General features: G+C 36.7%; 1 protein-coding gene across 2 annotated transcripts; it reads left to right on the top strand.

Annotated features, from left to right (window-relative positions):
• The first annotated feature begins 220 nt into the window (after positions 1 to 220).
• Positions 221 to 17,231, top strand: LOC145999593 (uncharacterized). 2 transcript variants are annotated; one of them, XM_083136637.1, is made up of 7 exons: positions 221 to 246; positions 1,294 to 1,478; positions 5,352 to 5,612; positions 7,571 to 7,870; positions 9,065 to 9,373; positions 13,977 to 14,711; positions 16,865 to 17,231. In XM_083136637.1, exons 2-7 carry the CDS (start codon positions 1,307 to 1,309, stop codon positions 17,050 to 17,052), a joined length of 1,965 nt encoding a protein of 654 aa, XP_082992763.1. In that variant the 5' UTR covers positions 221 to 246; positions 1,294 to 1,306; the 3' UTR covers positions 17,053 to 17,231. The 2 variants fall into 2 exon arrangements, with proteins under 2 accessions (XP_082992763.1, XP_082992762.1); XM_083136636.1 differs by lacking the exon at positions 221 to 246 and adding an exon at positions 279 to 559.
• The last annotated feature ends 4,944 nt before the right edge of the window (positions 17,232 to 22,175 follow it).

The raw sequence follows: 22,175 nt of genomic DNA, 5'->3' as shown, positions 1-22,175 counted from the left end.
TTCTTGTTTCGAATCCTTTTATGATTTTTATTTTATTTTAAATGTTCTGGAACGAGACCGAGCTATTCTAGCTTCTTCAACTGCTGTGTTATACTTGCTACTTTAATATTTTTCCATACAAGTTGAGAAATAATGCTTGAAATGGATTGTACTGTTTTAACTTTAAGTAATATTGTTGGATCTTGCACGGATTGTTTTTATAGGATCTGGCAACTGTGCCCACTGATGACTAACAAAAGAGTGACGGTAAATTTAGGTTCATGTCATGTAACTTTAGTGAAATTAGTTTAGAGCTAGTTTTAAGACGTTACCAATCATTGATATTGTTTGATTTATCGTGAAAACAACGTAGAATTGAACTACTAAATCATATATATGTTGCAATACATTAGTGTTAATTACGCATCCTCCGTTCTATTTGGAGTTGCAGAGCAGTGGCATCTGTCTGCAAAATAGAATAGCTTATCCGGAAAGAACATCCGTGTTCTTTTATTGCTACCGAAATAATTATTTATGGTGGAAATACACAATTAGCACAGTTTTTACCTTCACTTTTTGTGTAACGTTCACTTGGTCTTTGTTACTGTCTTTCAATCTTGTAAAATTTGTAAACATACCTGTGCATGCTAGCACCAAATTTAACAACATATTTGCACAGTTTTATAAATTTTTGTTGTGTAAAATGGAAAGACGTGTTTATATAGCTGTTAATCAACTGAATTTAATGTTTTCACAAATATAAAAAGAAGACGTTCAAGGATTATACTTTGTAATGTTTCCTTTAGCTAACCTGTTTGTTATGACATGAATCTGAAGTTATTGTAGTTTTTTATTTTTGTAATCAGCAGGAGATTTTAGTAAGCATATACAGTATATACAGAGGCAGTAACGTTAATTTACATAGCTGATTTTCATGTATATTCTGCTTTTTGTTCAGAAAATAGTCCATAGGCACTTATGGACGTCCGCAGGATTTTTTTCCAGGAAGGGGCAAGCAAGGTATTTTTTCCAGGGGGGAACAAACAAGGCAAATTTTCCACCACAATACTGTTGTCCTCTCAAAAAAACATTGCTTCAATTTGAATTTATCATGTTCAAGCAATAATTAATACATATTTTTGTGGCTGAAATGAAAATATATGTGTGAAATATGTAATTTTTGTTTGACTTTAATTTCACAGGGGGGGGGAGGGGGTGCGTATAGGCATTTGAATATATATAAGTGAGAGAAAAACTAGTCTGTTCTCAAAAACTTTATAAATGCTAACCCTAACCATTATTTTTTAATTTTAGAATACCTCACTAGATGTCAGGAGGTAGTAATACTCAGGGAGCTGTATACTCTCCCCTACCACAGACCATCAGTGATACAGATTCTTCAGAAGAAGAATTACATAGTAATGCACGTCAGAATGCAAGTCGTGAAGCCAATGAACAATTAGCTGATTCAAATAAAGATACAAACGATAAACGAAACGGTAAGTCATCTGGGACAAATCTTAACAATCTAGATTAATTCAAGGTGCAAATGGGATATTTTCAAAAAAATGCAAGGCAAAAAACCATTAACCTTTTGGGTCCCAAGCATCTCGGTTGAGATACCCAAATGTAACCCTCGCGGTCCCAAGCATCTCGATCAAGATGCTGTGTCAAGATCGTAGTTTTTACATTATAACTTTTCTAATTTTGACTAGAATTTCGATTTTTATATATATATATTATTCCTAACACATGTATTTAACAGAAATGTTTCTTGCACTCTATTTTTCTTCCATGAAAAAGGAGGGGAAAAATGAAAGTTTTCAATGCGGGCGCATGCAGTAGGTGGGGATGGGGGAAGACTGGTTGTTGAATCTGAGTTGTGGGAATGCAATTTCGAGGTGCGCTGAAGGAAACCTTTGTTTTTGAGCACAAGTGTTCCACAAGTTGCAACACAGGTTACCCTGCATTGTCTAAAAATAGAATTTGAAGCAGCTGCAAGAATCGGTCCTCATTTTTCACTGCATTCTAGCTTTTCGTCCGTGAAAGTTGTGCGTATGTGTGTGTCGTTTTGTGAACAAGTGCAAGGATATTTTTTGAGTGAAATGACAGACTTCCAAGGACTTATTTGTCATCTACGTGTTCTTCTTGTGGTGTGAAAAGTGTGCTAATGTCGTTTGTGCCTGCTGCATTTTGAACTTTTCATATCCTTTTTTTGTGGGGGGGAGGAGAAACCCCATTTTTTTTAAAAGAAAGTATTTTTCAGGGATTTCCCCCCTTTCCCCCTCCATATGTACACCGAATGCACTTAAATTATATATCGTGTGAATCTGTGATTCATTCTGCGTACAACGGTATATCGTTCATATCTCTAGGGCATTTAGTTTCTGAGCTATAGTCATTTCAATGTAACTGCATTTTGCTCAATTCCGAAGCTTGAGACAGTGGTGTACAAGCCTTTCGTTTCAGGGGTACAACTCGCGTTACATTGGTCATATGACAATGATGAAAATATTTTTTGTTTCTTAGATGCCAGCGATAATTTCTACGTGCATTTTGAACTTTTCATATCCTTTTTTTCAAGAGGGCATGGGGGAGAAACCCCATTTTCTTTTAAAAAAATTTATTTTTCATCGGATTTCCCCCCTTTCCCCCTCCATATGTGCATAAATTATATACCGTCTGAATCTGTGATTCATTCTGCGTACAGCATTATGTCGTTCATGTCTCCAGGGCAAATAGTCTCTGAGCTAAAGTCATTTCAAGGTACTGCTGCATTTTGAAGCTTGAATCAGTGGCATGCCCATCATTCCTTTTTGGGGTACAACTCACGTTACATTGGTCATATGATAATAATGCAAATATTTTTGTGTTCCTTAGTGTCAGCGATCATTTCCATGTGCATGTCGACACTGTCATGTACGTTTTTCTTGGGGGGAGGGGGACCCCATTTTCCCCCCAAAATTTCGGAATTTTTGAGAGTTAGCCCCCTCCCCCTGCCACATATACGCCGAATTTGCATAAATTTCATATAGTCTGAATCTCTGATTCATTCCACGTACAATGTTATATCACTCATCTCTCTAGGGCAATTAGCCTCCGATCTACACTCATTTAATTGAAACTCTGCATTTTGCTCAAAATCTGCCCGGGACCAAGGGGCTTACATGTGAAAATGGCCTTGGGACTCAAAAAGTTTAGGATCGAGTGGACCTTTGGCAGCCATCAGGTCAAATTTTTCTCTCCAATTGAAAAACCCCTTTGATATTCCAAAATACGAAAAGTTACATCAACTTAGAATTAATTCTGGAGCATTGACGTAAATTTTTCATGTAGTTTGCTTTCACTGGTATGTAGATATTATCAATAGTTTAATAGACTTATGTAATCGCGAAACTTTTGAGAATATCTAGATAACAGCATAAGCAAACTAGACAAAATTTCACATCAATGCTGTAGAAGGAATTGTAAGCGGTAACAGTATGGTATAGTGAAAACACATCTCACTTGTTTATTTCCTAATTATTTACATTTGTACTTACCTGTTATGCATAGCAGTACAGTTTGAACGTGGGATTATGCTTTTTTCAATGAAGAAAGCGTAATTTTTCACATTACATGTATTTATTGTTCGTTGCTAATTCGCTTTCGTTACACACAATATGGCGGGCAAATCTTGACTCATGTTGTCTATCGTCAGCTGATATGCAGTGTTTCCAAACTTATGAACCGAAAAATGCCGCACAAACTATTCACAGAAGGTTTTTAAGCGAAAATTGATCCTCAAACCATGCACAGAAGGTTAGGTTAGGTTTAGTTAGGTTAGGCAAACAGCAAATTAGATTGGAAAAAAGAGAAAACCACTCGCACATCATCTTACAAAACTACTGCGTGGTTGCTACACTAACAGGGGGTTACATAATCGAAAACACAGAACATTTGATTCACATAGTCGACGGTAATGGTGGCAAGAGCTATCGTGCATCGGAGATACATTAATGTCGAAAAATACATGATTTACCGGCCAAATAAGTTGAACGAAGGGAGAAAACACTTCCACGAGCTTCCAAAAGTCTACAGAAACTCAGTTCCGTAAGTAGTTTCTCCTGTAAATTTGAAGAAATGTGTTTTCACTATACCATACTGTTACCTTGTGAGCTGATGTAATTTTTCATATTTTGGAATATCGAAGCGATTTTTCGACTGGAGAGGACTGCCAAAGGTACAGTTGAGCCTTAATTTTTAAGTGTTTTTAAAATCTGGGTAACACTTTCGTATAGCGGAAACTGATTTCTTCAAATTTACATAAGAAAGTACTTGCGCAAATCATTTTCTTTAGCGTTGTTGAGGTTCGGGAATGTAGTTTTGATCCATTTTAATGCGAAAATATATCTCTGACACGTTATTGCTGCTGCTGCCATTGGAGCAGCACGTGAGCACAATGTTCCGTGTGTTACAAGACGTAACCCCCAGTAAGTGTTTCAAACCTCGCCGTGTTTTCACTATAGCATGACGTGTCGAGTATTTTTATTTTTTTAATTTTTTTTTTAAACTATGCTTGCCTAACCTAATCTAACCTTATGGGAAATGGTTTGTGGGGATAATGTGAATGGTTTGTGGGGCTAACATCAATGGTTTGCAAGATATTAACATAATTTCATATCTGGGCACGAAAGTATGTATTTTTCTGTGAACAAAGTTGCAACACTGCATAAATCGACAAAACACTCGCACAACGCATGATGAACCAGTATGCTATCGCCATACTGTGTGTTACAGAATCGAAATAACTGAGAACAGTAAGTACTCGTAAATGTAAGAAATAGACATTATGTTCATTAGAAATTCATTATTACACCTAAAGAAATGTTCTGCAATGCAGAATAGTACGTTAGCAATGTAAAAAAGTGCGAAATAAATTATTTATAGGTGTTACACCTATACGAAAGTAGTACCAATATCTGGAACAAAAATCACATAGTCTATATGTCATAAACAAAAAATAAATAAAAAGTCACTTTTGTGCTTTGTAGAGGTGTAACTCTTGTGTGTGAATTTTGGCCACCAGGAGAATGATGAATAACAGAACTAGTGCAACTGTGGCTCACTAAATATTTAAGAAATAGTAAAAAAAGCATCACCTAAAGGCAAATGAAAATGTTTGTTAATTTTACGTATGGAAATTGTGTATAGTAAAGAAAATTATGAAATGTCGCTTGCAAGTTGGCTATGACATTTGTAAAGAAAAGGCACAACGATATGTGAACATGTGTATAGCTTGTCAAGTAGCTTTGAGGATTCAATATAATTTCTGTATTTTTGTCACTGTCTCACTCTTAACAATCTGAAAACTACTTATCTTCTGTTTTTAGGCGAGAAAATGGACTACAGACCTTTAGGTAACCCAGAAGTTGTCGTAAATGGATTCACAGGACAGCTGCCTCCTCCAACGGGAAAGACAGAAAACGGCAATCGCATGTCCTGCATGAGGAAGTTGTGCTTCACGATTTCTGTTCTTTTCTGTATACTGGCAATTGTGATCTTTTTGTGGGGTCTTCCATGCGATCTGGCTACATGTTCACCACCAAAGGCTGAATCCAGAAGTTCATGGGAGCAGAAGTTTAGTGGAATGGGTAATGTGTCTGTTTAAATAACTTGTTTAGGGATCATTAAGTGCCTTTAGTGGGTGTAATGCTACAGGAAAGAGTTGAGCAAGATTTCTAATAACACACTGACAGAGCATCTTCAGTTACAGAGAAAATTTTTGCAGCATTTAAAGATAGAGTGATTTGGGGTTTGAATTCTGATTGTGAAGTGATTTTTACAGGTTGTACGCGTGGATGAGGGCTTCCCAACAGTGTAATGGTTATTGCTGTCACTCTATATTCAAAGGGTCTTGGATATGATTCTTGGGAGCAAATCTTTATTGGCTTAAATCTCATTACAAAAATATTTAGGTTCTAGACGTGAGATTGGATGAAAATATTCATAATAAACTAATTTCATATAATAATGTAGTACTTTTTTGTGTGCTAACAAATGAAAAAACTTGAGTATGATGACAGCCTGAATTCATGAAAAGCATTAACTGACTTCATAACAAATAGGAAAAAAAATGCTTGTGTATGTATAGGATAAAGATGCTAATAATTTTTTGTTGCTGAAATATGCAAATTACCATATTTACGCGTGTATACAGCGCATGCGAGTATAATGCGCACCTTGGTTTTTGATGAGTAAAAGTGACAAAAAATTATATCTCTTATATAATGCGCAGTACAATCCAGTTTGTAGGTCGTAAAACTGTTGCTATGCTGATCAAGAGTGAATGACATCATACCTATTCAATGAGTCGTCGTTGTTATTGAGTTGGTGTTTTAAGTCCACTTTATGCACAGTAAGGCTAATCGGGACTGGACCTACAGTTTAAAGTGGGATCCGAACCACTTGTGCCTCCACCGGGTATCGAACCCGGGACCCCTTGATCACAAGGCAGCGACGCTACCACTGTGCCATCGGGGAGGCTATTCAATGAGTCATCTGTTGCTATGTGGACCAAGAGGAAAATATCCTCTTGTGTAAACAATAAGTCTCCAACCAATGCCACCTCCACCCCCTCCTTCCATTGTGTTTAGCATCCCAAAGCTGTCACTCTTTAACCACCTTATTTATTCTGTAATAGTACATAGCGAGATCAAAATTACATTATGGATTTGCAGTGCTCAGGAAGTTATATTATTTCTTGCCCAACAAATACTGCTGATATGTATCCCGTGTGACGAAAGGTGCATGCTCGTATTCCGCCAGAGTGCACTACTTTTCTTGGTGTGGCAGAACATTACATTACAAAGTGAAATATCGTGTGAAATGGCCTTCAAACTTTTATATGTGGTTTTGCTCATTCCTTCTTTACTTTTTCTAAAAGAACTTCAAAATATATACTTTTTTCTTTCTGTGACGAATATAACATTTATACGAGGCACATTCAGGATCTTCCAAATAGCAGTAAGAACGCAAGATTTCTTCCAGTAAGGAATTTACACACTCCATGTATGTCATTATTTGGCCAGTAATACATTTTAATTTTTATTATCTTTTTCCTTATGTTTTCTTTCATCCAAAGTACCATAAAAATCAGAACGTTTCTTCATTTTTTGATGAACTTATTTCAACTGCATTTCACATTAGTGTTGTTATCTTGTATGGAATACTGTTTCCATATTCAGAAACAGCAGGATTTAAGCTTTACAACGATATATAACATGATAGGGTTCCGTAAACATGGAAAATCAATGGAAGTACCACAGTTTTTGGGGGCAAAAATTTTGGAAAAGTGTGCATTATACATGAGTAAATACGGAATGTGTATTCACTAACATTTATACCTTAATGCAATTAAAAACCCTAATAATTTTCAGAATTCATTCAAACGGGAATGTCCCATTTGTGAATTAAGTAGATCTGAATCAAACTACTTAGATGTTATCATTTACATTTAACGTTCTGTTTACGTATTTAAAAATTAATAACAGTGTTTTGTGTGTCAGTAGGTTTGTATTGATGGTTCTTGTTCTTTTTTTTCTTTCTTCAGAAATCAAAGGAAATATTGAATTGGTTCCTAATTCTTCAAAAACTGGTCACAATATCATCTCCATGTTCCATGGAGAGAAGAATTTCTCCAGTCGATATCCAAGAAACGCTGCATCTACCAAAAATGTTGGTGGTCTTGTGTGCTTGAGTGGTTTGGATGGAAAACTGATGTGGATGAGGAAGTTTTCGAGGCTTCCATTGGACTTGGACTGCAACTTAGTAGACGTGGATGGTGATGGAGTGCTTGACTGCATTGTGATTGGGGTGGAAGGGCTGCTTTCTGTTGTTAACCCTATTTCAGGTGAGTCCTTATTTGTAAGGAAAGTTACACTCCATTCCAATTGAACTTATGAGGGACATCCAGAAGAAAAAAAATTATGGTGCAGAAACTACATACCTTGCTCTACTTTTCCACATATCCACCATGCCCATTCAAGAACTTAACATAGCGTGATACCAGTTTGTTGATACTGTCATTGTACTCTCTTGCCGCCAATGTATTCAAGCATGTAGTGAGAGCATCGTTTGAGTTCATCAGCCATGCCAAAGTGCTTTCTGGAAACTAGAGTAAGGTATGTAATTTCTGTACCATAAATTTTTTGCCCACACAATTTGTCACAAGAGTGATCCACGATAGCTCAGTTGTTAGGGCATCTGAGTACCATCACAGAGACCCGGGTTTCATCCCCGGCAGGGGAGAACCAGGACTTTTTCAACCTGTTCAAGCAACTCTGGCACCCACCCAGCATCGTATATAGTGGGTACCTGGCGTGAAACTGTGGAGGGTAAAGGCAGCCAGGGGCATGCCCACATCATCCCCAGTTTGGCCGAAATCAGGAAATTGTGGGGCCCTAACCCCACACTCCCTGTACACCTTCATGGCATGTGACAAAACACAGAGTAGCACTTTACTTTTTTTTTACTTTTACATCATTTGTCACGTGTTTTACACCAAAACAATCCTTTTTTTTCTGGATGACCCTCGTATAACTCAGCATTAAACTGATTAAGATTTTCAATCCATACTTACTGTTAGCTTTCTGTGTTCACTGTAGAAGTGGAGTGAACCAAAATACAAAATATTATTCCTCTTGTAGTTTACTGTTGTTATAAAGCTTTTAAACCCACTTTTAAGTCTAATATTTTGGGAGAACACACGCTCCCTTCATCAGACATTTATTTTAAGATTCATTAATGTTAAAGAAATAACAATAGGATAATTAACATAAAGAATGGAATGGATACCTGGAACTTTTTTTGTTTTCTCGACAATAAAAGATTGAAGCCATATTAAAAGAAGTGCGTACTATATCATTAGACCCACAAAAATTCTGTGTTAATCTAAACTTTTGATTGGAGTGAAAACTATAGTATCCATAATTTTTAACCTGGCAGTAACTAGTGTATCTGGTCATAAAGTTTACTTAAACGATGACGAAAGAACAACAATAATTTTTAATTATAATTTCAAAAGAAGGCATTTCCTCCCCTCTAGGTTTACCAGTGTGGTATCTCCACAATCATGCAGGTGAATTGAGTGAAACCAAATTCAGGGAACTGGACTTCCCTCTTATGCTACCGGACCTTGACGGAGATAAGGTCAACGAACTGGCAGTAGCATGCAGTATGATGGGCTCCAATTGGGCATCATCCAGCGGCCACAACACGCTGCTCTTGATATCTGGCAGAATGGGAAGTATCATCGGGCAGCCGTACACCGTGCCAAGTTGCAAGTCTGTGCATAATCTGATGCTTGAAAAGGATTTAACAATCTCGTACACATGCCAGGATTCTTCAGATGCAGGTATTGTTTTGTTATGTATTATAAGTGAAAATAATTGTTTTAGTAGATGTTTGTATGTGGATGTTTAGTTTAAGGTTCAAATCACAAACCCTGAGACCTTCTGTAAACAAAACCACCTGCATGCAGAAAGCATTGCAAACTCATAGATGTAAAATAATCCACACGAAAATCCAGCGTTGTTACAGGATTCATTACGTAAGGTAAAACAATGGTCCATTTGTAGTATGTGATACGCTGCCGCAAATGACATCTCACTTTAAACCCATTGCTCTTTCTTTTTTTACTTATTGCTTCACCTTTATGGTTAACTCTTTGCACCAGTAATCATTTCCCATAAATTTGGCTTCTTTCTTGCATGTGAATTGAATATATTTTACTTGCATTTTTTTAGACAAAATGATATAACATGGTAATGTATATTTCTAAGGATGATATAGATAGGAGTCTATTTGAAATTTGTTTGTAGATTTTATGTAAATTGTATCTTATGTAAATAAAATATATAATGGGCATAAACAGCCATATGCAATGTTGTAAGTCCAATAAATATATTGATGATGATGACAAAGAAAGTTAGTAAATTTATTGCGGTTGGAAACTTTGACAAGCATCCTAATAACGATTTTTCTTTCGCCAAATAGAGTGCACTTCGTAAAATAACTTGGTGACATGGCAAGGCAAGATAAGTGTGAACATTTTGTAGCAATATGCATTGTAACTTTCAATGAACTTAGAGATTTGTGTACATAATGGAATTTTCTAACATTGGTTATTTTCTAAAAATAATCATGTGAACAGCAAGGAAGTAGTGCAACTTAGTAATATTGCCTGACTTATCCTTAGAAAAATAACATGCCGAGTTCTATGCGTGCGGGAAGGTGTCCGTGTTCTCCGAGCTTGTTTTCAAAACACCAGCAAGGTCAGCCTTTGAAAAGGGATGAGAAACAGATTCTACTTAATATTTATGTAATGTTCTGTCAGTGGTATCCTGAGAAACCAGTAAATGAAGTGGTTAAGTTGGTATCCCAGTGCAGTGGTGTGTCAGTGTCTGCAGTTTTAAGGGTTATGAAAGAGAGAATGACCGGGAGAGTAACAATGTATGCGGCTGCATATTCGTCTGATGTTTTGAGAGCGGGTTCTCACATTCAGAGGCTCTTATATAAAGTGAATAGGTGCGGCGAACTATGAGTGTAACAGCAGATGATTGCGGTCATAAATCAGCTGACGCGGAGTGATACATCGAATCGGTGAGACCGTTTGTTTACCGAAGGTCTCAGGGTTGGTGATTTACACTTTAGTTTCCTGCTCTCTTAGTGCCTCTTGTAGTCATAGAAAGTTGGAGGATGCATGCCAGTGGATTCTGTTCCATGCTATTTGTTTTTATTTCGATCCAGCTATCTTCTGTATCTCTGGCTTCTTTGCACTATTTTCCTCCACGTATTTCTTGGTCTACTTTTATCCTTTTACCATGTTGTTTCTAATCTTGGGTCATTTTTGCTATACAGGGTGAGTCAAAAGTCAGGTTACATAGGAATTTATAGTATATCTTCAATGTGTGCACCTTGAACATCAATGCGTTTGTGCATGTGACATTTCCAATTCTGTAGAACGTCTTGACATAATCATGTCCGCACAATGTATTCCTTCAGATGCTCGATGTTCTGAATCTTATCTGAGTAGACGAGCACCTTCAAATGACCCCAAAGGGAAAATCCATTGGTGTCAGGTCTGGGGAATGAGGTGGCCACTCAACGGGACCACAGCAACCGAACCATGCACCAGAAAACGAGACAAGGAAAACTTCCTATGTAAACTGACTTTTGACTCACCCTGTATTTTCCTTCCCTTGTGTCCCTGTCCATTTCCTGTATCTAATTTCTTTAAGTTTCCATTGATTTGGAACAATTCTTATGTTAGAAAGAACTGTATTTTGTGTCTCTCTCTCTCTCTCTCTCTCTCTCTCTCTCTCTATCTCTCTCTCTATCTCTCTCTCTCTCTCTCTCTCTCTCTCTCTCTCTCACTCACTCACTCACTCACTCACTCACTCACTCACTCACTCTCTCACTCACTCACACAGAAAAAAAATTACATAAAAGGTATTTTAATATTCTAATGTGAAATTAAATATTTTGAACAACTTTTAAATGTTTCAAATTTTGAAGCATTGAGTTTGGTGGAAATCAGTAAGTGTGTCAGTATCACTTCACACTGGTATCGGTTGAGCCCCGATAAAGATGAAATTCCTTTCTCTTCAATCTGTAATGCTTCTTCATCCTTTGATTGATTGATTTTGTGTATTTCACTTTTTTCGTTTGAAATTGCTGTTGTTTTTTTTTTGTTTTTTTTTTTGCCACTTTGACTATAGCTCTTTTCTACTCTTACGGTGGGCACTCTACATACTGCCAAGGGAAGTGGAGACCGGGGAAGCAACCAATCCACTATGATAAGAAACGCAGCAGCCTGTAGAACGAGGTTCGCATAGTAGTTCCCTTGGCGTCGTAACTCTCTGCGCCACCGTTGTTGTCTGGTTGGTCTGTTGCTTATTCCCCGCTCCCCACTTCCCTTGCCAGCATGAGGACAGGCCGCCGTAAGAGTAGAAAAGAGCTACAATCACGAAGATGAAGATGACTGATTATGTGATGAAATTGATGAAGAGACACTCGCAAAGAAAACTCTTCCAGGCAGGGATTCAAACCTGGGACTCATGCTATGCTAACCAGTATGCCGTGGAATTTGGCTAATGCATCATAAAGAATGATACACTTCCCACGATACATAGTAATTGTATATTGTATTCACTTCAATCAGAAACGGAGCACGGATGTGATAGGAAAGATTCATAGATAGAAAATTGTGGGTGATTTTTCTGTCGACTTTTACGCTGATGTTGCATACATGGTACACTTCTAAATATCACACAACAAATCAATCCAGTGATGAATGCCTTGCAGCATAGTCTAACAAGATATGTGGCCTCCTCAATGGTGTAGTGGTAGTGTCGTCACCTTGTAATCAAGGGGTCCTGGGTTCGATACCCAGTGGAAGCACATAGTGGTTCGGATCCCACTTTAAACTGTAGGTCCAGTCCCTATTAGCCTATCTGTGCATAAAGTGGACTTAAAACAACAAATCAATCAATCTAGCAGGATATGCAATTAACACAATCATATGAAATACATGTTTTGAAATATGACAGTGTTCCCAGGTAAAAGATTATCGAAAACATGTCATCTGAAGAAATTACAGGATGAGCATAAAGTCTTTCCCTGATTATGAATATTTATATTTCAACTTCCACGGTAGATAAGCAAATAAAACCTATGACAATAAGTAGTGCAATACATCAAGTTGTTTCCATTTCTTTATTTTGTCTAATTCTTATTCTGATTCCCATATCATGGCCACCGCTTTCGCCGGACATAACCCCTCTTGACTTTTTTTTATGGGGTTACATTAAGGAGACAGTGTTTAGTTCATCAGTTCCTAATATGCAAACTCTTCAGACACGAATATGGGATGCTATACAGACGGTGATGGAAGAGATGTTGGCAAAGACATGGAGAGAAATTTAATATCGCCTAGACGTTCTAAGGGCAACAAAGGTAGCACATGTCGAAGTGTACTGATAACAAAACATTATGAGTTCAGCTACCATTTCCAACAAACCGCATATCTGTATCTAGCATAGTTCTTTAGCAATAAACGTTTGTAATCAGGGAAAGACTTTATGCTCACCCTGTACTACTTTTTGTAGTGTAATAATACCAACATATGAACACTTATTGTACTGTTTGAAGTAAAATAATCAAGAATGTGACTAAAAAATTGTGTTGCACATCTGATTTAAGAGAAATAAGTTTATCCTGTTTATTATTTAGTGTTTGTTTTCTTCTTAGAAACCACATTTCTTGTGTGAAAGACGAATATAAGAAGGATGTTCTCATTGTTTTTATATTACCCCATTTTTTTCCTACTAGCCTTTCACCTAACTACAGAGCCAGCACTGCATCCTTGCAATTACAGTAGAAAAGTAGAAAAGCAGAGTGATTTAACAAGAAAGCAAGTGCGAATTACAGATGTGCCTAGGGTTAAGTACAGTTGGGATGGGGTGCCATTGGTAATGCAACGACTTCCATGCTGAATACCTCAGTTTGATTCTCAGTGCGGATGGGTGAGAAGTTTTCCAACAATGTCCCCATATGAAACAGTTTTGAGGATCCCAGCTTGTAATTAATGGATATTTTGGGGGGAAAAGTTGATATAAATGTGGTGATGATTACATCACCTCCAGTATGGCTGAGGTCGAGAATGTGGGGCCTGCATGGTATGGAGCAGATACACTGAGCATACGTAGATTGATTTGGTTTATTTAGTATGATTTGGCACACAGTAACATTATGTAAAACCAGGACTGCCTCAGTAGCTGTGTTCGTAGAGCAGTGAATTGCATGATATACAAGAGACGTTGGTTCGAGTTCTGGTAGAACCTGCCCCCCCTTTTTTTCTGAAATTTTTACATAATATTTACATTGTAAATTATTCTTAGCATAGTTACACCTGCCATGTTTCTGAATTTACAATGTTTATTTTCTGTTTATTTCAGAATCTTTGACAACTGTTACCATCCAAGATCTTTATTCGAAAGTATCCAATGATACTTCCAGTGTAAAAATAGACCAGAAGTTGTCAGAATCTATCAAACAGCATAGAAGTTCTCTATCATCAGGGCACAGCATAACTGTTAGCAATCATCACTTGACTATTGAAAATAAAGGCCGATGCCCTCAATGCGATGTTCATGTTAGGATCTCTGACAACAAACTGGGATACAACACTACAATCTGGAGTTACAATAGTCTCAATGCTTACGGCATATCTCCTGTTTCATTCTACTTTAACAAGAGCCTACCGCATCCCGTGAGTGGGTTCATTATGAAATTTTGGCAGTGGGATATTGAAAATGCAAGTCTTGGGAAGAAGCGGCAACAGTTTTTCCGAGATACAGAAGACGTCCCAAGGAAGACTTTCATAGATGAATCCGAGCTAGATAGCATTCAGCCTGTCCTGTTCCACAACAAGTTTCTCTCTCCTGGGGGTGAATCGGAAGTTGAAAATCCTCATGGAGCAAAGAAGAGGTCTACACAATATGTGTACCGTAAGCCAGGAAGAAATAATGCAAGTATGCTGTATGAAATTAAAGAGCGAGTTGTGATACTGACGTTCAACGAGACCGAGAACCGTGCCATCAATGCTAGTCAGAGCGATGTTACTCAAATATGCCAAAAAGGTCAAAGCGATGAAATATGCCAGCCATATATGTCTGCCAAGGACCATTCCCGTAAGTTATAGTTTGACTGTATGTGTGGTATAATTGAATTTGTATCCAATTTATTGACACATATGTTTGAGGGTTTACTAGCCTAGCTTAACCCTGGTAGTGAGTAACATTAACCTTTAGTGGCTGGACGAAATATATACAGTGGAACCCGAATTTTACATTTTCCTGCATTTTAAGTTTTTGCAGCTTGGTCCCCTGAAAAATGTAAAATCTAGGTTTCACTGTATATCCCACCACCACTTGGCAACAATTAACATGCAATTTCTTGAAAACTACACATGATATTTGAGTTCTGTCTTTTTTGTTCATTAGTATACATATGACGGTATGGCAAACTCTAATTACAAAACTATATATCTGTTGTTACAATTGTCAACAAGTGGAGTCCTGTTCCCCCATGAGTATTCTGGGATTGATCTTATAAAATTGCTATAACTCATCAACAATTGCTTTCTTCTGATATATTTCACTTTATGCAATAATAAGAGCAAAAGAACACTTTAAGAATTTCGAAATTTCCTGAAAATTACGAGTTTCGGAAATGTTTAATTTCAGTGTGTTCTTTTCTTTCTCTCTTTCTTCCAAATTTGGGATGGGCGATACATATCCTCAAAGAATGATCTTTTGCCGTGCTTCCCTCCAAATTTGCTCCATCTCACATTCATAGGACCGATGCTAGAATCGAATTTTGGCAATCCTTTACATAAGCTGGCAATACTGCTGCTCTTGTACATTATTATGACATACGAGGTGTGGCTAGAAAAAAACCTGACTGTTGCTACAAAATCTTTTATTGGTAATTTTGTACAATACGTACATTATCCCCTTCAAAGTACTCTCCTGAACTATCGATACACCGCTCCATACGAATCTTCCATTTCTGGAAGCAGTGCTGGAAATCATTTTCTGAAACCATGTTCATGACTTCCGTCGCTTTTGTTTTCACAGGTTCTACGGTCGTAAATCTGTTGTTTTTTTCCAGTGCTGATGTGACCTTTGGGAATAAAAAAAAAGTCGCACGGATTGATACCCGGCGAATAGGGTGGATGTTCTAACACTGGGATCCCATGCTTGGCCAAAAAAGCCTTGACTGACAATGCCGTATGGACAGGAGCATTGTCCTGATGAAGAATCCATGACTTGCTTTTCCACAAATCAGGTTGACATCTTCTTACTCGCTCACGAAGGGTTGTCAGCTCCTTAATGTAATAATGTTGGTTGTTTTGCAATTGCTCAAATACTCAAGCGACGATCCTCTCGAATCAATTCACCGAGATTTGCAATGTTTGATTCCGTTTTCGACGTGCAAGGCTGTCCAGGATGTGAGTCGTCTGCAATCACTTCTCGTCCCTCTTTAAACCTTTGAAACCACTCAAACACTTGTGTGCGTGATAAACACTCATCTCCGTATACTTCCTTCAACAAACCATACGTTTCTGTGGCAGATTTTCCGAGTTTCATAAGAAACTTCACGTTGATACGCTGTTCCACTTTCACACTAAACATTTTTCCGAAGGAACACAGATATACGGTTCACTTCATCGACAAACTACAGCGGAACTGAGTGCCGCTCACCCTGGGAAATCACACAGTCGATAGGCAGGATATCACGTTATACACCCATGCATTGCTTGACCTTGACGTGCTTGCCTTTTGTCAACAGCAACATCAATCCGGTTTTTGCTAGCCATACCTCATATATTAATATTCTCCGAAGAAGTGTCAGTCTATTTTTAACAAAACTGCATGGTGCCACTGCCCCATACTACATTTTCTATGGCCATACATTTGTGAGAAAATACCATTTTTTTAAAAAAATCATTTTTCTTCTTTCTTTAACACTCATTATTGGGAGGCACAATTCCTGTAATTCCAAAAGAAAATGATTTAATCTCTCTACGAGAATTAGTTCCTGAGCTATGATTTTTTTATTTGTACTTTGTGCCAATTTTGAAAAGCACACCCTTGAAATGTTCTCAACCGGAGAAGGTTAACAGGCATGTAAGGCTCCATTAGCTAAAGGTTAAGTAACGGAATTAGGAGATTAATGAAGGTGCATATTTATTGCTTCTTGGCCTGCATTGCATTTGCTTTATTATAACTGTCCCCATTGCTTGGAAGTTCTGTGTTTATCTCTACTTTGTCTTTTCCAGTGCTGATTGCTGATCTGAATGGTGATGGTTCTCACGAACTAATCTCATATCTCAGCACATACACTAGAAAGGAGATCTCAACGACGGTTCCTTCAATGGCAGCAAAATGGCAACTAGAATCTAGAATCAAGGTGATTCATTTGGAAGAGGAACTTCCAAAATTGTACGAATCTGTTTCACGTCAGTGAAGTGTCCATTTTTTTTTTGCCACTTTTCATGAAAAAAGAAAATCAAAACATAACATTGTGATGTAAACTTCAAAAAGAACTGAAAATCAGGTAACAGTTGGTGTGTGAATTGGGATGAACAGCGATTCACAACACGGTCAGCCAAAGTTTTCCTCTAATCTTTAAAATATTAAATTGTGGTTTTTCAAATCTCAATTTTTGAGGGATTTGTACTCATTTTTTACATGTACGAATGTGTGAAGGATTGTTGACAGAAACTAATTTTTTTCTCCAACGAGGTAAAGTAAGAGAGTCTGTTAATGCATGAATCTTAAACTTAGAACAGATTTATGAAATTTGACGTGTCGGAAACTGGGAGCTTTTCCATTTTGCAGATTGCGAATGTAAGTAACCAAGAATTGCTATGCAGTGCAAGAAAACATGTCTAAAGTAGATCTGATGAAGGTTTTATTTTTTGAGATAGTAAGAATGCATGTATGTTTGTGTGCCTGTGTATGCTGACTGTGATGTTCCTCTATGTCAGCCTCTTTTAAGATATTTCACTAATGCAAGTTGAATCACTGTAAGTACTTTATATGTAAATAATGCCAATCATAATCAAAATATCATTTAACTTCACAGCACCAGATTTTTTTTTTGGATTTGCTCGAATCCAAAAATATTTATTGTAGTAATTTTAGGATACATCTGACTCTTTCAGAAGACTTTTGCAAGGAAATGTGATACAAGTGCAGACTCAAACATTAGTCGTTGGGCAGATTAATCAGTACTCCATTTGTACTGACCCTTCTAGAGTGGAATCCTGATTTTACATTTTCTCACTCTATACATTTCACTTTTCTGGTCCCTGTGAATCAAAATAATTTAAAAATTTGCCTCGGTTATTCATTCATTTTAAGTTGTTTAATAAGACATGTGAGTTTCTACCTTTTTCCGCAAAACTTACTTGAAGAGTTTCTATTAATTTCAGTGGCCTCTGCCGCCATCCACTTGGGAACTCATTGCTTCACTGCTGGGCTGGCTTCCGGTTCTTCAAGTGGAGTTTGGCAGAGGCTACCGAAATTAATAGAACCTCTACAAGTAGGTTTCAAGGAAAGAGAAAACTTGCTTACACCTTACTATTATCAACAGTGTCATTTATTCCCAAAACATGAATTAAGTTCTTTAGTAAGAGTTCCATGAAATTTAAGGTTTCGAAGTCAGTTTGTTTTAAGTCAATTTGTGCTTAAGCTAATTGGTTCGTAACCTACAGTTTAAAATGGAATCTGAAGCACTATGCACCTCCTACAGGCTATCAAACCCAGGACCCCTTGATTACAAGGTGGTAGCTTTACCACTCCACCATCGCGGCAGTCTGGAATGGAGGTTTCACTGGAGCCTGTAATTTAATGTAAAACATTACCATTTCATTATTTGTCACGCATATTAATTAAAGAGGTGAATTAAGCATTCAGGTTTCTCATGGAACATTTGCAATTTTATATTGGCTCAACACAACATTGGTTATCAGTAAATATTAGTATCTTGTCTTTATTACCAAATATTTTATGCAGGTCTATTCCTATGAAATGCATTATTCATTATGACATATTCATTTGACTATCTTTACATGAGCATTTCCACATTCTTTCAGTTGCTTCTACCACATAATGCTTGAATCTTTTACATTTAGAGAGAAGATGAGCCAGACTATGTTGCAGCTATTTAATTGAAATTGTTATTTAGATGTGAAATAACTTTTCAGCAATACCAGTGATTTTTTGTGATTCATTGTCATGATATTTTTAGTAAGTGATGCCAAGACAGTTTGTGCTGCAGTTTTGTTAATTGTGTGCACAATACGGTAATTGCAGAAATTATTTATTTTCAATATTGCAGTCTTCATTTTAAAATTCATGTTTGTCCATGCACCAAAACACACACAAATTTGAATGACAGGCTATAAATTATATTAAATTTTATAATTATGATTTTGGTCTGGTATCTTTTACATTTTTTTGTTTCTTCCCCCCCCCCCCTTTCAATAACTTTATTAAGATACATCCTTCTACAAGACACCTACTCATATTCATAAGAAATTATGTTTTCAAGGAAAGATTTTATTGAAGGGAAAGAGGTGTAAAAAGAAGTGATGTTCTAATTGTGTTGTTAAAATGAATAGATATTGGAATCAGGAGGATTTTTTTACAGGAAGGGAGGAGGGCAAGCCAGGCATTTTCCCCCAAAATATTGCTACACTTTGAAGTTATATGTTTGTGCAACAGTCTGTTCCAGTCTTAATTTAATTATCAATCCTTTATAATAATGAATGCAAATTATAGTGACTGAGATTAAATTATATATCACTTTAAGCTGGCATTCATTTAACCCTCCAGATGCCTATGGAAAGTAGCTATTTAGAAATGCTGGAGCTTCAAATTAAATCATGTTCAACCTTCCTTGCACCAGGTAACATATATCCTTCGGTCATGTTTCAGGTTCAAATACAGTGTCAGACCAAATAATCAGGGGGGAAGGCTAGCGTTTCAATTGTTACCAGTGTTTGTTCTCTTTCTGTGTTACCTGTTGCAATATAGGTCGAATATGATTGTCCCAGCAGGAACTTTAGTTATTTTTATTTTTCTAACTTTAATAAAATAGCAATGACCACAGATTAAATGAATATACAAACCAAGTTCCTTTACCACACTAAGTCAGTTGGCAGCTTTTTAGGTTGTGATGTGTAAAAGATAATAGTGTTTTATTTTTAATTTTATTAGTGTTAATGTAGTAGTGAATATTATTAAATGCATTGTCTCATGTCGATCCATGAACATTGTAGAAGGGATGTTGAAAATTTTTAATGAGTTTAGGGAAGTTATCAGTATTCATTTATTTGCATGTTGTATATTTTGAACATATTTGTATATATGCATATTTTTGTGTGTTCTTGCAGTTATGTTCAATTTATAGGAAAATACACACTTATGTTTCAGTATTTACAAGCTATTAGATTGATTGTGGCTTATTTGTTGAACTTTGAGTACAATACAACAAAGTATATTAAGAATATACATTCAATAAATAATAACTTACATTCATCTGCATGCTGATTGGTTTGTTTATCATGTACTTTTTTAAGTAACTACTGGTAAAATGCAACATACTGTCACAGCACATTAGTAAAATTCTTCGTATATTGACTAAGGTTTTGAGGTGAGCACAATTTTCTAGCATTCGTAAAATATTTTAACTTTTCTTTTTTGAGCTTTCAAAAGCTATTTTTTTCATGCATGAAGATGAGAGTGACGTTAGCTCTGAAAGATTGGAATCTTGTCTACAACTCAACCAGTCAATAACTTAAGATACTTTTCGCCCCCGAGAAAACTTTAAGATGTACGCAGCCATCAAGGACCTTTGTATAAATCTTTGTCCTTTTATAATCTAACATTTCCTTGATTTTTTCCATATTTAATTTTTGGTTCTGTGATGTGACATTTTTTTTTCCAAGAAAACTTCTTTTTATATATGAGAGGAAGTCAGAAAAAACGTGAAATACAAAGTTCAAATAGTTTATAATAATGGTAAATGGCCCCTTATTGCTCAACATAATTCTCACTGCTATTGAAGCATTTACCCCAGTACCCACAATATAGAAATCTGTGGTCTTCTCAGCACCTCAGTGTCCAATCTCTTCATCCCTCCTTACGCGCTGTCAGTACACGCTGATAAATTTATAAGCAATCATGCATTTTACAGTAGACTAAACGACGAAAAAACCCTATAGCTGTTGCTACACTGCATTGGTTCTTAGATGTCATCCCAAATCATCGTCTCTAGTTTCTGCACATTTTCTTCCATCTAAGTCCTGACAGGGAGTTTGCCATATACAACAGCCAATGGATCCATATGCATGGCACAGTGGTTGATGATTTGTCTCCCGCTGTTTCTCTTTCTGTCTGTGCAGCTATCGTATGTGATGACTAGAGGCACATATTTTTGGTAAATAAAAAAGCAAAATTTCGATACAAATCAGAGTCAATTTAGGGTTCAAAAGTGGTAAATAAAATAAAATTTTGGTGTTATAGTGGTGAAAAACCGGATCAAAAGCAGTATATGAAATGACATTTTGGTTTAATAATTATACATTTAATTTAAAAACCACACCTATGACACAAAGTAAATATTTCTCTTCTAATAGCACATTTATGTAGTTATTCTCAAATATTTACAGCAGAATTTATCAATTTTCCGTGAATTGCATAACTCTCAGGATAATTCACCGTGAATTGCATAACTCACGGGATAATTCAAACTTCAGAAAGTGTCGCGTCTGTAAATAAACTCTAAATTTCATGTTAGGAGTCTATTTCGCATTTTGCAGTTCATTTCGCGATTAAACAGGGTAGGAAAATGCACCTCACACCTTTCAGGAACATGAAAAATTAACATTAAAATGTGTTCTTTCACATTTCGCTTTTTCATCAAAAATGAAATATGCATGCTTCTAGTGATGACATTTGTAGGTTGGTCTTCAGTAACTTTTGAGAGACCTTAAGATAATTTATTGAATTTTTACTGCATGTACTTCTAACAGTATGGAAGAATATCGTTTACAGAAAGTCCATCCCCCCCCCCAAACAACAACATATTACTCTTGTATAACACGTAATCGAGTTACTAAAGATATATTTGTGAAACTTACATGTAAATGTTCTGTTAATTTTGGAGGCCCCAAGTGGATGTTGGCAGAGGCCACCGAAATTAATAGAACATTTTACAAGTAAGTTTTGCTGATATATCTTTAGTAACTCGCTTACGTCTTATATTATCAACCGCGTTGTTTATTCCCCTCAACATGAATATTACTCTTACCCCTCAACATGAATATTACTCTTACCTGGTACATGCATCACGTAGTCACCATTTTTGGTACAGGCCTGTGCATGTGCAGGAAATATCTAGCTTGTGCAACCTTACCCATTATAATGCAGGAGTGTGCGATCTACAGGACACCATTCAAAACTATTACCTACCATTATCAGCCATTCCATAACTGTTTTGTGACCTACTGACTAACTTTTCCTCGTATATTGTTTTCCTTTCTGAACTACTACAATGAGGGCCGGGCCCATACTAGTATA

The sequence above is a fragment of the Lepisma saccharinum genome, chromosome 15, assembly GCF_977018435.1.
Source record: "Lepisma saccharinum chromosome 15, izLepSacc3.1, whole genome shotgun sequence".
Taxonomy (NCBI): domain Eukaryota; kingdom Metazoa; phylum Arthropoda; class Insecta; order Zygentoma; family Lepismatidae; genus Lepisma; species Lepisma saccharinum.
This window is presented reverse-complemented; position numbering and strand designations above follow the sequence as displayed.

What these genes read in the sequence shown, in the direction of transcription:
- LOC145999593 (XM_083136637.1), top strand. Translation starts at nt 1,307, where the DNA reads ATGTCAGGAGGTAGTAATACTCAGGGAGCTGTATACTCTCCCCTACCA. An exon ending in GCAGAAGTTTAGTGGAATGG is followed by an intron (nt 5,613 to 7,570) that starts GTAATGTGTCTG and finishes TTCTTTCTTCAG; the next exon opens with AAATCAAAGGAAATATTGAA. An exon ending in TGTTGTTAACCCTATTTCAG is followed by an intron (nt 7,871 to 9,064) that starts GTGAGTCCTTAT and finishes CCTCCCCTCTAG; the next exon opens with GTTTACCAGTGTGGTATCTC.